Raw genomic sequence first — 13316 nt, forward strand, 5'->3', positions numbered from 1 at the left:
CAGATGCTGGAGGATCTGAGATAACAAGGTGTAGAGTTGGATGAACACATTTAGTTCTGTCAGTTAAGGAAATGTGTTGACTCAAAGTGTGAGATTTGCTGACTGGTATTACATTTTACAGCAAACCCTTCATAACAATCCCATAGCCATGTGAACAATTCACATGCTACATGCAACTCCAGGACAAAACTCAACCATTTCCAGCAAGTAATCCTACTCTACATCTAATCAAAGTACAGGTAATAGAGAGGGAGAAGATGATGTTGCTGATAAAAATCAATTTATTAGCGTTCTGAGGCAAATTTTTAGTGTGCTGACACAGCATGGACTTAACCTCTCAGATCAAAATACATTGCACACTATTGCACTGTACACATGATATGTTCTCTGTTAATCATAGTAATTCAGTGCTAGTGATAAAACTGACATATCCATCTCAGGAATTTCAATTAGGTGTGACAGACCAGTTGAGATATCAACCATCATCCCTCAAGGCAGGAGCGTTTGAATACAGAGTTGTTGACACATTTGACTTAGTACCTTGGGGTGGATCTTTTAATTTTTGCAGTCTGAGATGTCTGATGTGAAGATTGATCTCATGCTGGTGAACTGAGCTCCAGGCCCTTTCAAAATCACCAACTTCCTGTATTTATATAGCATTCCAACATACTTACTGAAAGGAATATCAAACAAAATTTGACACTGAGCCATTAGGATAAATGTCCAGCAGTTAGGCCAAAGAGGTTGATGCGATGGAGAATTTTAAAGGGGAGAGAGTTAAGAAGAAATTTCTGGAGATACTCTCCATCACATTTAAATATACGAATGCCAACAGATAAAAATGGGGACTTCACAAGAGAATGAAGGAACAGAGAGGTCACTGAAGGTCATGTGAATGAAGATCTGTGCAGAGGCTGAATAGGTGCCATCATTGAAGATGGAGTGGGTGATGTTGGCAGTGGAGAGTCCCATGGATTGGAAGCTTGTCAAAGGGACAAATAGATCAAATATTCCTGAGGTTCCTGGAAACCAACATCTGTTGATGTCTCACATCCACTGTCTGAATGTTAGTGAAGTCATTAGCTCACATCTTTCCAAAATTGCCAACATTAAACACATGGGCAAAGTTTCATAGAGTCATAATCAAAGTAACGTAAAGGGATTATCTGAGAAAACCATAAAGTATAGGAGCAGAATTAAGCAATTCAGCCCATTGATCTGCTCCACCATTCAGTTCATTGATATCACTTCCAAAAAGCATATTGGGATGCTATATATAAGCAGGTAGTTGATGATTTTGAGGAGCTGGAGTTCAGTTCACCAGCGTGAGGTCATTTTTCATGTCAGACATCCCACCATCTCAAACCCATTCACCTACCTTCGCTATGTAGCTCTTAATCTCCTTACCAATCATGCGTCTATCCATCTCTGTCTTAAATATACTCAAAGATTAGCCTTCAAAGTCCTCTACAGCAATGCATTCCAAAATTCTCCACTCTCTGGCTGAAGAAATTCCTCTTCATCTCAGTTCTAAAGGGTCATTCCTTCACTCTGAGGCTGTGGCTTTGAGTCCTAGTCTCTCCAAGAGTAGAAGCATCTTCTCTGCATCCATTCTAACCAGGCCTCTCCGTATTCTGTAAGTTTTAATCAGATGCTCCTTATCCTTCTAAACTCCATTCAGTCCAGACTCAGAGTCCTTGGCCACTCCTCATGTGACAATTCAATAAGAACGAACTGCAGATTTACCTATCAACCTATTCAGAGATGTTGCTTATACACTTCTGGCACGGGTAGGTCCTCAACCTGGGCCTTTCGGTTTAATGGTAGGGACACTGTGCTACAAGAGCCTCACCTGGCCTCTCAGTTTTGTATAAATTTCAATCAGATCTCAACACTCCTTCCCTCAATCCTTCTAAACTCCACCAGGTACACACCCAGAGTTCTCAAACATTCCTCAGATTACAAGCCCTTCATCCCCAAGATCTTACATGTAAACTCCTCCGAATTCCCTCCAATACCAGCACATCCTTCCTAGGGCCCAAAACTACTCAAAATATTCCAAATGCGGTCTGACCAGAGCCTTATAGAGCCTCAGCAGTACAGCCATGCTATTGTATTCTAGCCCTCTTGAAATGAATGTTAACATTGCATTTGCCTTCCTAACTGCTAACTGAACCTGCATGTTAACCCTAACAGAATCCTAAACTAGAACTCTCAAGGTCCCTTTGTATTTCAGATTTCCAAAGCCTTTCCCATTTAGAAAATAATCTACTCCACTACTCTTGGTACCAAGGTACATAACCTCACAATTATTCACATTGCATTTTATCTGCCACTTCTTCAACCACTCTCCTAACCTAAGTCTTTCTGCAGCCTCCCCACTTCCCCAACACTGCCGGTCCCTCCACCGATCTTTGTGTCATCTGCAAACTTAGTAACAAAACTCTTAGTTTCTTCATTCAGACTGTTAGGCCAATTCCGGGGCAAAAAAATCTGATGCTGTCACGTTGATGATGTTTGCTTGATTTTGAAGTTGCAGCAGCATGTAGTGTATCTCACAGCTCTGACATGGACAGGTCTGTACTTAGACAAATCACAGAGAACAACGTAGACTCCACACAGAGTCCTGTCTCGTCAAAGATATCACACTCTCGCTTATCATCCCTTCTTGCTTCGAACTGGCTCTCAGCTTCACAACAGGTAACAAAAACTCCTCTCTTTACAATTTACCGGAACAGAGTTGGCCCAATTTGCACTTAGCAAAATCCCACAATGTGTCACCAGCCTGGCTCTAATCATTTTTGTTGAGGTCCAGATGTTAGCTAAAACAATTCCTCAACTCTTTTCTGAAACAACTTTTTAAAAAACATTTTATTTAAATCTCAACCCCGGTGACAGCAGCAATTCGGTGTCGCAAGAATTGAGTTTTGAAGGTGAAACCCTCTGCCCAGAAACTTTGTCTCTGAGCCTGGAGCAGTGGGATGCTGCAGCTGCAGTGGACTGGTTGAGCTGCATCGGTATTGTGCAGATGCATTGGGATTATTTAGCTGCATTGGGATGTCTTAACTGCATTGGGATTATTTAGCTGCAACAGGTTAGTTTAGCTTCATTGGGGTGGTTTAGCTGCATTGGGATGGTTTAGCTGCATTTGGATGGTTTAGCTGCAGAGGGATGGTTCGGCTGCATTTGGGTGGTTCCGTTGCATTGGGATGGTTCAGTTGCATTGGGATGGTTTATCTGCATTGGGATGGTTTAGCTGCAGAGGGATGGTTCAGCTGCATTTGGATGGTTCCGATGCATTGGGATGGTTCAGTTGCATTTGGATGGTTCCATTGCATTGGGATGGTTCAGCTGCATTTGGATGGTTCCGTTGCATTGGGATGGTTCAGTTGCATTTGGATGGTTCCGTTGCATTTGGATGGTTCAGTTGCATTGCGATGGTTCAGTTGCATTGCGATGGTTCAGTTGCATTTGGATGGTTCCGTTGCATTTGGATGGTTCAGTTGCATTGCGATGGTTCAGTTGCATTTGGATGGCTCAGTTGCATTGGGATGGTTCCGTTGCATTGGGATGGCTCAGTTGCATTGGGATGGTTCCGTTGCATTGGGATGGTTCAGTTGCATTTGGATGGCTCAGTTGCATTGGGATGGTTCCGTTGCATTTGGATGGCTCAGTTGCATTGGGATGGTTCCGTTGCATTGGGATGGCTCAGTTGCATTGGGATGGTTTAGCTGCATTGGGATGGTTCAGTTGCATTGGGGTGGTTTAGCTGCAGTGGGGTGGTTCAGCTGTCATGGGCTGTCTTGGCTTGCAGCCATTTGACGGCTCCTCCTGCCCAGTCAGACGTCACAGAGCCCGAGACCCTGTCAAAACGATTACCAGAGCCCAGTCCACCAGCTTTCAGGAAACATCGCCCCGTCAGCGTGCATACCACAGGCAGCGAATCTGCCTTGTCGAAGCTTAGCCCGGTTCTTCAGCGACGTTTTCCTGCAGGCCCACTGGGTTAGGAAATTCATTTCATTTTGTCACATCCTATTAGAACTCAGAGAAAAAAGAAACTCACCGGAATCAGCTCCTTTAAATACAACACTCCTGTCACTCTGCCTCACGTGGAATTCTAACAAATCATTCCTTTCTAATACTCACTACTGTGTCGTTTAAATGTTGCCCTAAATTTAAATATCACGCACACACACAAACACACTTTGTTTTAATTAATCTGTTCATGGATTTCTCCAGTGAACCGATCTATTTCCTTTGTACATCTGCGCCAAACGACAATTTGCACAAAATAGCTGCAGCATTAAGAGTCTAATGATTGCCAATTGTCGGAGAACCTACCTGGTTCATTAATGTTCTTCAGGGAAGGAAACTGCCATCCTTACCTAGTCTGGCCTACATGTGACTCCAGACCCACAGCAATGCGGTTGACGATTAACTGTCCCCTTGGGCAATTAGGGATGGACAATAAATGCTGCCTGGCCAGATACACCCTCATTGTGTGAATGAATAAAGAAAAAATGCGAACAGAACTCGGCGTCTGTAAGATGTTCATGTGATGATATATGGTCTTTTCCAGAATGATAAGACTTCAGTCGTTTCCTCAGTAAATAATACAAACCCCCACCCGCCCCAAACCAGTCTCCAGGGGGCCACAAAATGCCACTGTTGCCGTTACGGCCACAGACAGTGGGCTCACTCAGAAATCAGCCCAAGGCCAAGGTTAGCCGTACAGGAGGCAGCCTGGAAACTGCTCATTTAACCCGAACCTTCAGACCTGGCCCTGGGTAAACTGATGGGCATCGAATGTGAAAGCTGGATTGAAAGGAGCTGACTGAGTCCTTGCCTGAAAGTAGCGAGATTTAATTAATGCTCCCTCGGACACATCTCCAGAAAACAAAACGTGCGCTGGAATTAATCGTCGGCAGAGATTCTTCACGGCCCCGGTGTTGTCAGAAAGTGGGGGATTTTCTTCTTTCCTAAATTATAAGGTTAATGCTGATTTGCACTTAACAAAACATTAAGATCAGCAACATGTGTGGAGCAGAATCGAAACTAAACCAACGCGGGGCTTTTGTGGTATTGTGATAGTGTTCCTATCTCTGAGCCAGGAGGCCCGGGGTTCAAGTCCTAAGTGTGTAATAACATCTCTGCACAGGTCGATTAATAATTTTATATATAAGTAAAAAGAATTTGGGAGAAGGACCGGCAGATGTGTGGGAAAGTTACGTGCAAAATCAGATTATTAATAAGTATCACAAATTTCGGCGATGTACTGAGGAACTGGATTACAATCGGAACGAGAAGTTAGCATTTTCACATGAACGCTATTAGTCGCGATTAGAATGTATTTTAATCGTCATTCATCTCTTAGAGGAGAGTGGCTTGTTTATAAATTCAATTCAGTTTCTTAGTTTTTATTTTGTGAAGTTGCAAAGATACAGCGCTTTGACCATTATAAAAAGAGATAGTTTTCGGAATGTTCTGGAGAATTTGTAACGGATTGTCGCAGAAGCTAGAACCACAATCAAATCTACAAACTTTTCTCAGCTGTCGATATCCAATCGATACCCCAGCAGGATTGGGTGAACAGAATGAACAGCGATGCACATAACCCCACATCTGATACCGACGGTGACTGATTCTGAATTCACAATCGGTTTTTACATCAATGCTTTCGTTTTGAAAATTGGCCAGTTTTGACAGTCGCTGATCTTTTGCTGCAGAATGTTTACGTTTGGAATATTCTGTGTGACTTACTTTATAGCACGTGAAATATATTTTCTCCGAGAAGCAGCAGTTTTAAGAGGCCAGCGTTTATGGGGCGCAGTCTACGTTCTGTGAAATTGGCACCGACTCTAGCGGTTCTCCCGCTTCTAACGCAATCTGGGGGTCTTGGCTTCAAATTTCACTCGGGAGATGTAGAGCGTAAGATCCAGGCCGGACCACCAACCGTCACAATAATCCGTTATATAAAAAAGAGTCCGTATGGGTATCACCGTTGATGGGATCTTGCTCTGCACAAATCTGTAGCTACGCTGGACCCGATTGAAGAGGTGTTTGATATGAACGGAATTCGTGATAAATAAGAGCCAGTTTGACCTCTTTTCGATCGGATAATTGAACTATTATAAACTGGGTGTGCATACTGCACAATCTGACCAGACATGAGGAATTAGGATTTGTGATTCTTTTGGGAAACGGCTCGACTCGGACAGGACTGGAAGAATATGGGATATTTCCGACACCGTGGAAATGGAGTTTAAATGACACACAGGAAATGCATAGAATTTTAAGTGTGTTTAATTAAACTCGATTAAATGGTTAAACAGGATGCAGAAGGAAATGTGTAGGGGAGGTTTCAGGTCGAGTGCTTTTCGACAAAGTCCCCTTTTAAAAATGTCATTCAGGGTTTAATGCTGAGAGCTTGTAATGTCTCCGCGGGTGCGCGGTCTATAGGCAAGCGAATTCTGATTGTATTGTGGACGGGAGAGAAAAGTTTGTTGTTTTAATTAACTCGAGGTGCCGATTTTCCTCACGAAATCCACACAATTGATTCAACGGATGCAGGTAAATCCCTGTCTAATTTCAGAATACGGAAATGTAACTCAATGTGTTGTATGAACCCGGTCGGTTTCTTTTCTCCCTCTGCTCCATCCACTTTCTCAAAGGTATTCGTGTCTTTTTTTTAAGCAGCTTGATGCGTCCCTTTTTTCAATTTACATCTAGAGTCGCATCTGTTAGAGGCATTAGTCCTGAAATATTTAAATGATAACTATTGAGTAACTCTGAAATGCAGCATTCGACTCGGGAGAACCAGGCTGTTGTGCTAACGCTGAGACCTGTCGAACTTGGTTTTAGTTTGAAAGGTCTAACTTCTGAAATACAATTTGCTGGAAAGAGATCTGGAATTAAAGTGGGGGGATGGTAGTAGTGGGGACTGGGCAGCTTGGCTGGGGTAGGATGGGGGCGGGGGCGGTGGGGAGGTGAATATCCACCCACACACTGAGCGGGAGTGTTTTGGACAGAGAAGGTGTGGATTTGCAATGCTAGAGGACAGGGCGTGAAAGTCATATCATCATCAGTTTTCAGTGAATGAAAGGAAACAGGTCTTGCACAAAGGGAAGTCTATTGGATTCAGTGAGGTTGTTAGGACAACGAAAAAATATCCTTAGATGATTAGTTCCACATCAAAGGAATTGACATTCAGTGGGGAAAGCGGTTCTTTTATTTAGTTTTTTTTTCCATTAAGAGGGATCGTATGGTTTGATCATTGTGTTTAATTTTCTCCATTCAGAACACACTTGTATTAATATAAATAGAAGGACTGTTCTAAACTGCTAATTGTGGTGTCTAAACCTATAAAGAGGACCCTGTAAAATGGAAAGAGGCCAGAGAAACAACCCAGGGCATTTCAAGGGGGATGATAGACTACATCCTCCCAACGTGAATAGGAAGTCTGTGTAAATAGGAGAGAGTGAGTCGGCTACACTGGAATGAACGCTCATTATAACCACACCATCATAGGCTGCTTGAAGTCACTTTGATCAACTTGCTGGGTCGTGTCAAGGCACACCTCCGGCTCAGGTGGAACTTCAACCCGGCCCCCATGGCCCAGGGGTACGTAGGCGTGTGCCAGATGGGCCTTGTCCCGTTTCAGTTACTGCAGGGCCTCACGGTTCCCGTGATGACCATTACAGAACCTGGCGGCTGGCCCATAATGGCCGTTTCAAATATACAGCAACTCCTTTAGTCCGGGATGAAGCTGAAACAAATAATGTGATATGTCTACAAAAGGAACACTTGGTCATTGCAGAGTCCTGGATTATTTCAATTGGAATGTACTGCTCACTTACTGTATTGTTATTTTAACCAAACTGATTGGACTGAGGAAGGGTCACTCGATCCCGTAACATTAACTCTGATTTCTCTCCACAGATGCTGCGAGACCTGCTGAGCTTTCCCAGCAATTTTCTTTTTTTCTTTCTGATTAGACTTGGCTTGTCGTATCTCTGGAGCACGTAGCAATTAAACAGGGACGCCTATGCCGAGGGGAGGAGACTAGCACTGCACCTCGAGAGCCCCAAGCTGACGCTGTTTGCTTAATTTCTAAGACATTTAATTTAAAAAAAAAATCCATTCACTTCGTTAATATTACTCGTTCGTAATATTCAGTTATTTTTCAGACTGAATACATGGTTAAAAACTTAAATTCTCAACTGATGAAACTATCGCGCTTCGAACCTTCGTTTCGGAATGAATTCGTCTGTTTCAATTTCAAAACATTCTAACAGGCTGAATAGAAACCCCTTTTGGGATTTTAAAATACTGTTGTATTTCGTTCGCTATGTAGAGGATACTTTCATTCGATTGTCACATCAATAAAACCACAGAACAACAAAACGGCGCGCAATACAATTTAATAACCAGAATCTCCTCTCCCCCATGTAAAAGGACATCACCGCCCCTGAGCAGCATTGGGTTACACGGCACACACAGCATTTCTGATGAAAAGAATCACCAATGAGAAAGAGAGAGGTCAGATAAACTATGCTAATATGAACAGATCACGCAGAAGGATAAAAAAAATGAAATTGAGCCGGTTGTTCCTATAGCAGGAGGCAGCAGCCTGGGGGTTAAGCGGCTGCTGTGTGAGGAGGTCAGGCCGAACCTGAGGGTGGGGAGGGTGGGTTACACCGAAACGCCTTGCGGTGATGGCCCTCTGAAGGCCATTCAGTAACTCGCTGGCCGTGAACAGGCTGAACAAACATCACAGCAATATTTAAGCAGTCACTCCGAATGAATTCCCCGAGCGCATTTATTATTCCACACCGGTTTATATATTTGTCGTAAATTCAGCGAGAATGATGACCACTTTCAGTCCAGAACATGCACCACGCCGTTCACGGCCACAGTCAGGGACACACAGATACTGCAGGAGTTAAGATGACAGAGTGCCCTTTCCCTATTTCCTAATGTAAACTCACAATGTCACACCGCTGCGATTTAGAATTTGTGTGGTGGGACGGTGCTGTTGAGAATCTCAGTCATTTACAAGGCCAGGCTCAGGCCAAGCTTCCCGGTAATGGTTCTGTTCTCGGTGCAGTGCCTTCAGCCCAGGCTGGAGCAGGTCAGCTCTCTGTGTACTTCAGCGGTCTCACAGCTTGCTCGGTTTGCCCAGCAGCGGTACACGCGTGGCTCGGAGTCCTGCTGTTTCTCCGCTGACAGGTGTACCAGGTGTTCAGGAGGGGCCCGGCTGGAGCCTGACTCCTGGTCTGCAGGCCGCCCCGAGTAGCCCCGATCTGGGTTGCGGGGAACGGGCCTTCAGGTCGCTGAGAGGGAGACGCAGCAGGTCGGAGGGTTGAGATAGAGTCCATCCTGAAATCGGAGCGAGCCAAAGGCGGTACATTCAGGACACTGTCCGGCCAGTTAGCGGCCTGCAGGCACGTTGAGACTAAAGCCTGGTCAGCCTGAGCTGGGGTCAGCTGGCCGCTGCTACACTCGGCCAAGCTGAGGGACGGTTTGCTGAAAGCTGTGTCTGTCCCACTCACAAAGGGCCTGATGGATTGAGCTAGTGTTTCTGGCACCTGATCAACCTTCTCCCGGGCTCTGTCTGTGGGCACCGGCGCTAGTCCAACGCTGGGTCTGATCTCGGTGACGGCCTGGTCAGCTCTGTCCTCATGCCCAGCCCCGACCAATAGAGCCAGTTTGCCTGCTGTTGCCGGGGTAGCGTTGTCCCCGGGCCGGGACCAGTGCGGGGAGGGAGCCTGATCTTTGGCTCTGTTTAACAGCTCAGGCCCGGCTGGCACCTCACTCTCTGTGTCCGAATATGACATTCCGCAGGTCGAGGTGAGGCTCGGCTTGCAGTGCAGCTTCATGTGCTTGCGAAGAGAACTTGGATGCGTGTAAGATTTGTGACAATCTTTAACTTTACAGGTGTACGGCTTGTCGCTTGTGTGGACGTGCGAGTGCTTCTTGCGATCGCTGCTGTTTGCGAACCTCCTCTCACATCCTTCGAACTCACACCTGAACGGTTTCTCCCCTGAATAAAACAAACAACTTCAAATGAATCTCTCAGACAGAGAACACTGACTACCCCAGCTGTATTCACACTAAAAAAACACACACACAGGAACGAATCAATCCAGATCGCAATACTGGACCAGAATCCATCGACGGAACATAAACGGGATCAGGGGTAGATTCGAACAGGAATATCTCCAGGACTTTTCCGCCAATGTTCAGCTTGACCTGACAAACGGGGACTCGCGTCTCGGTCTTAGAATATTCTGCCTGCCCAGGTATCTTGTGCTGGATACGGTGTAGCAAATTGCAGTGTGGTTCATCAATATCTCCGCTAAATTTACCGACAGAGTTCGGCCGTTTGGGTCGTTCCTGTTTTAAGGAATGCCCAGTGTTTTCGGTGAAGGAGCTAGAGAAACGCGAGCATACTGTCAAAGCGGATTCGCCAGTCTCTATTCCCGAAAGTATTTTCCTGGCAAAGCCGATTTGAGAAAATATGAGAGGCAGAAAATAAAACAAAAAGTGAAGAGAAGGGAACCTGTTAAAGCCAGGTCACAGTAAACCCGGGGCAGAGTGTGGAAAATCATTGCAGGGGCCCTGGTTCATCTCCATCGAGATTTTCACAAAACAAATCCGCGACCGAAACATCCAAAACCCGAGAAAACAATCCAGTTTATAACTCAGATTTGCAGCGTGAATGAATCTCTACATGCTCGCCAGTAACACGGTCCTCAATCTGAAATCGTTCCATTCCGATGATACAGCACACGGTTCATTCAGCAGGGAGGAAGTTCGAGGAGAAAAGTTAAGAGAAAACTGGAGGGCAGACCCCGAGCGAGGCCGCCAGCCGCAGACTGACCTGTGTGGGTCCGCTTATGGATCTTCAGGTTTTCCGATCGGGTAAACACTTTCTGGCAGCCGGCAAACGGGCAGGGGAAGGGTTTCTCTCCCGTGTGGACCCTCACATGGTTAACCAGCTTGTATTTGGCTTTGAAAGCCTGGCCCTCCCTGGGACAGTTCTCCCAGAAGCAGACATAAGGCGGCTGCTCACTTCCCCCAATATGTTCCACTGTGAGATGGGAGACTAGCTCCTGCAGGTTGCTGAAGGTCGTGGAACAGCATTTCCCGGCTGCGGGTCCCGGGTTAATCCACTTACAGACCAGCTCCCGCTTGATGGCTTGTTTCAGGTATTTATAAAACGGGCCGGTGCCGCCGTGACTGGAGCCAGAGGCGTTCAGGTGAATCTGGTTGTAGGTTTGAAGGAGGGGTGTTAGATAGTGATCAGCCCTGGGTGCTGTCACATGCTGACAGTGGAGTGAGGGGTTCAGGAAACCCCCTGCTATTCCCAGGGGTACCTGCTCGCTGACACTCCGCGTGGCCGAGGCGCCCCGGAACCTCTGCTCGGCCACGCCGCTGTCCCCGTGCCCACTGCGGGCGGGGTACCCTCTTGTGGCCGGGACAAAGACGCTGTGCTGGGGAGGGGCGGAACAGTGCGGGGCCGCTGGCCCAGGCATGGAGCCCGCTATAAAATCCCGCCGGCTATTCCCTAAGCCGGGAACACCGAACCCCGCGTAGGGGCTGTAGGGGGCTGGGTAAGTGACACAGGGCGGCACTGAACTCCCAGGGTAGTCTGGGGACAGACTGGCTGAAGGGCTGACTTTTAGTGAGTGGCCGAAGTGTTGTTTGAGCAGGGGCGATGGTGCCACGCTGTGCTCAGCACCCCCCTCCCTGGGGTAAACATGTGGGAGAGAATAACCATTGAAACGTGACACAGCCATCATGTTCTGCTGGGACTGAGAACTGGGAGGGCTCCTACAAGCGGCAGGCTCCAAATAACCTGTTCCCTAAAATCCTGGGACTGGGAAAAGCTGGATTCGGCACAATTCGGGACTTGGCTGGTCCATACCCCCATATCTTATTCTGCTGCTCTGTATCATTGCCTTAATCTTTGTAGCACAAAGGCATCAGAACAGACCAGGCTCTCGGTATAAAGGCGCAGCGGGAAGTTGTGCTGTTTTAAAAGGAACGGCGAGAGGGATTGGAGGGATTTATTTTAAAAAGTGACGCGGAGAGAGTTCGCTGCCGCGGTACGCATGCGCTCGCAGCGTGTCTCCGGGCTAAATCCTGACATTAAAAAGCAGAGAAGCTTCGAGCGACCATGAGCTGGGCTGCTCGGGCAGAAACCGCTTGTTACATCGTCTGCAGTATTTGGTTAAAAAACAGATGAATGTGCCACAACATGGGAGGGGTTGTACCAAAATGAGAAAACAGTCCGTCCTTGGAAATCATTAGCCCTAATCCCGCAAATCTCCCAGGCTCTCGGGCACAAGCTTTATTCCAGTTGGACCCAGAGTGTCCATCCGGCTCGAAACAGTTGTAAACGTTTTCAAATCTGAAAGATAAAATTAACTCTGGGCGGAATTGATACACCGGCGGGTCCCGCCGCAGATGATTTGACAGTTTTGTAATACCAAAACTAATTAGCCTTTTTAATCACCCAAACATTTCCCTTTCGCTCGTTACTACACTTCTATGTCTCCGATATTGTTTTGTTTTTAAATCAAAGACACACACAAGAACAGCATTTACCCTCAAGCTTATCCAGCAAACTCGAATAAATATCACCCGAAGAGATTTTCACAGAATTTATCTGGCTCACTCACTAACACACCTGCCAAACACACTTACTAACGCACACACTAACATACTAATATTTACACACACTAACACACTCATCACCACGCCAATGTACACTAGCTGACTGAAATGCACACACTGACACACTCATATCAATACTAACACACTAATGTAGACGCGCTATTACACTATTATATACACTCACTGGCACATACTAACATCAAGTAACACAGCCTTTCGCTAGCTATCACAGTCCCAGCTGACAGCAGCACCGGGCAAGTCAAACCCTCCAGTCAAACTTACATTCATTGACTGCAATTTGATTACGATGGTGATCAATCAGTTACTCAACATGTTCATACAAAGCTGTCAATGTACGTTTAATAAAATAACGTCAATATTTATTACACATACGAAGCAAAGGCACAAACTGTATTACATTAAACAGGCACTATTGGAGCAAACTCACCGCAAACATCACGAAGAAAATTCTGTTTCTTTTATTCCGGGAATCCTCTCACAGACACTCAACGCTCAGTGAAGACGGAACCCTATCCCTACACTGAACGTTCCCGCTCAGTTGCAGTGGCCATAATCAGTGTTTTATCGGCACATTGCTGTACATTTACTGAAAGATACTTTCTTCAGTTTATGTT

General features: G+C 46.0%; 1 protein-coding gene across 1 annotated transcript; it reads right to left on the reverse strand.

The window, feature by feature from the left end:
- Window positions 1-8448: 8448 nt before the first annotated feature.
- LOC125458615 (zinc finger protein ZIC 1-like) lies at window positions 8449-12107 on the reverse strand. Its single transcript, XM_048544026.2, has 2 exons — window positions 10883-12107; window positions 8449-10042 (listed from the first exon to the last, which is right to left on the reverse strand). The coding sequence occupies exons 1-2, from the start codon at window positions 11802-11804 to the stop codon at window positions 9132-9134; spliced, it is 1833 nt and encodes a 610-aa protein (XP_048399983.1). The 5' UTR covers window positions 11805-12107; the 3' UTR covers window positions 8449-9131.
- Window positions 12108-13316: the final 1209 nt, after the last annotated feature.

The sequence above is a fragment of the Stegostoma tigrinum genome, chromosome 15 (assembly GCF_030684315.1).
Source record: "Stegostoma tigrinum isolate sSteTig4 chromosome 15, sSteTig4.hap1, whole genome shotgun sequence".
NCBI lineage: Eukaryota > Metazoa > Chordata > Chondrichthyes > Orectolobiformes > Stegostomatidae > Stegostoma > Stegostoma tigrinum.

What these genes read in the sequence shown, in the direction of transcription:
- LOC125458615 (XM_048544026.2), bottom strand. Translation starts at nt 11,804, where the DNA reads ATGATGGCTGTGTCACGTTTCAATGGTTATTCTCTCCCACATGTTTAC. An exon ending in CCATAAGCGGACCCACACAG is followed by an intron (nt 10,043 to 10,882) that starts GTCAGTCTGCGG and finishes TGTTTTATTCAG; the next exon opens with GGGAGAAACCGTTCAGGTGT.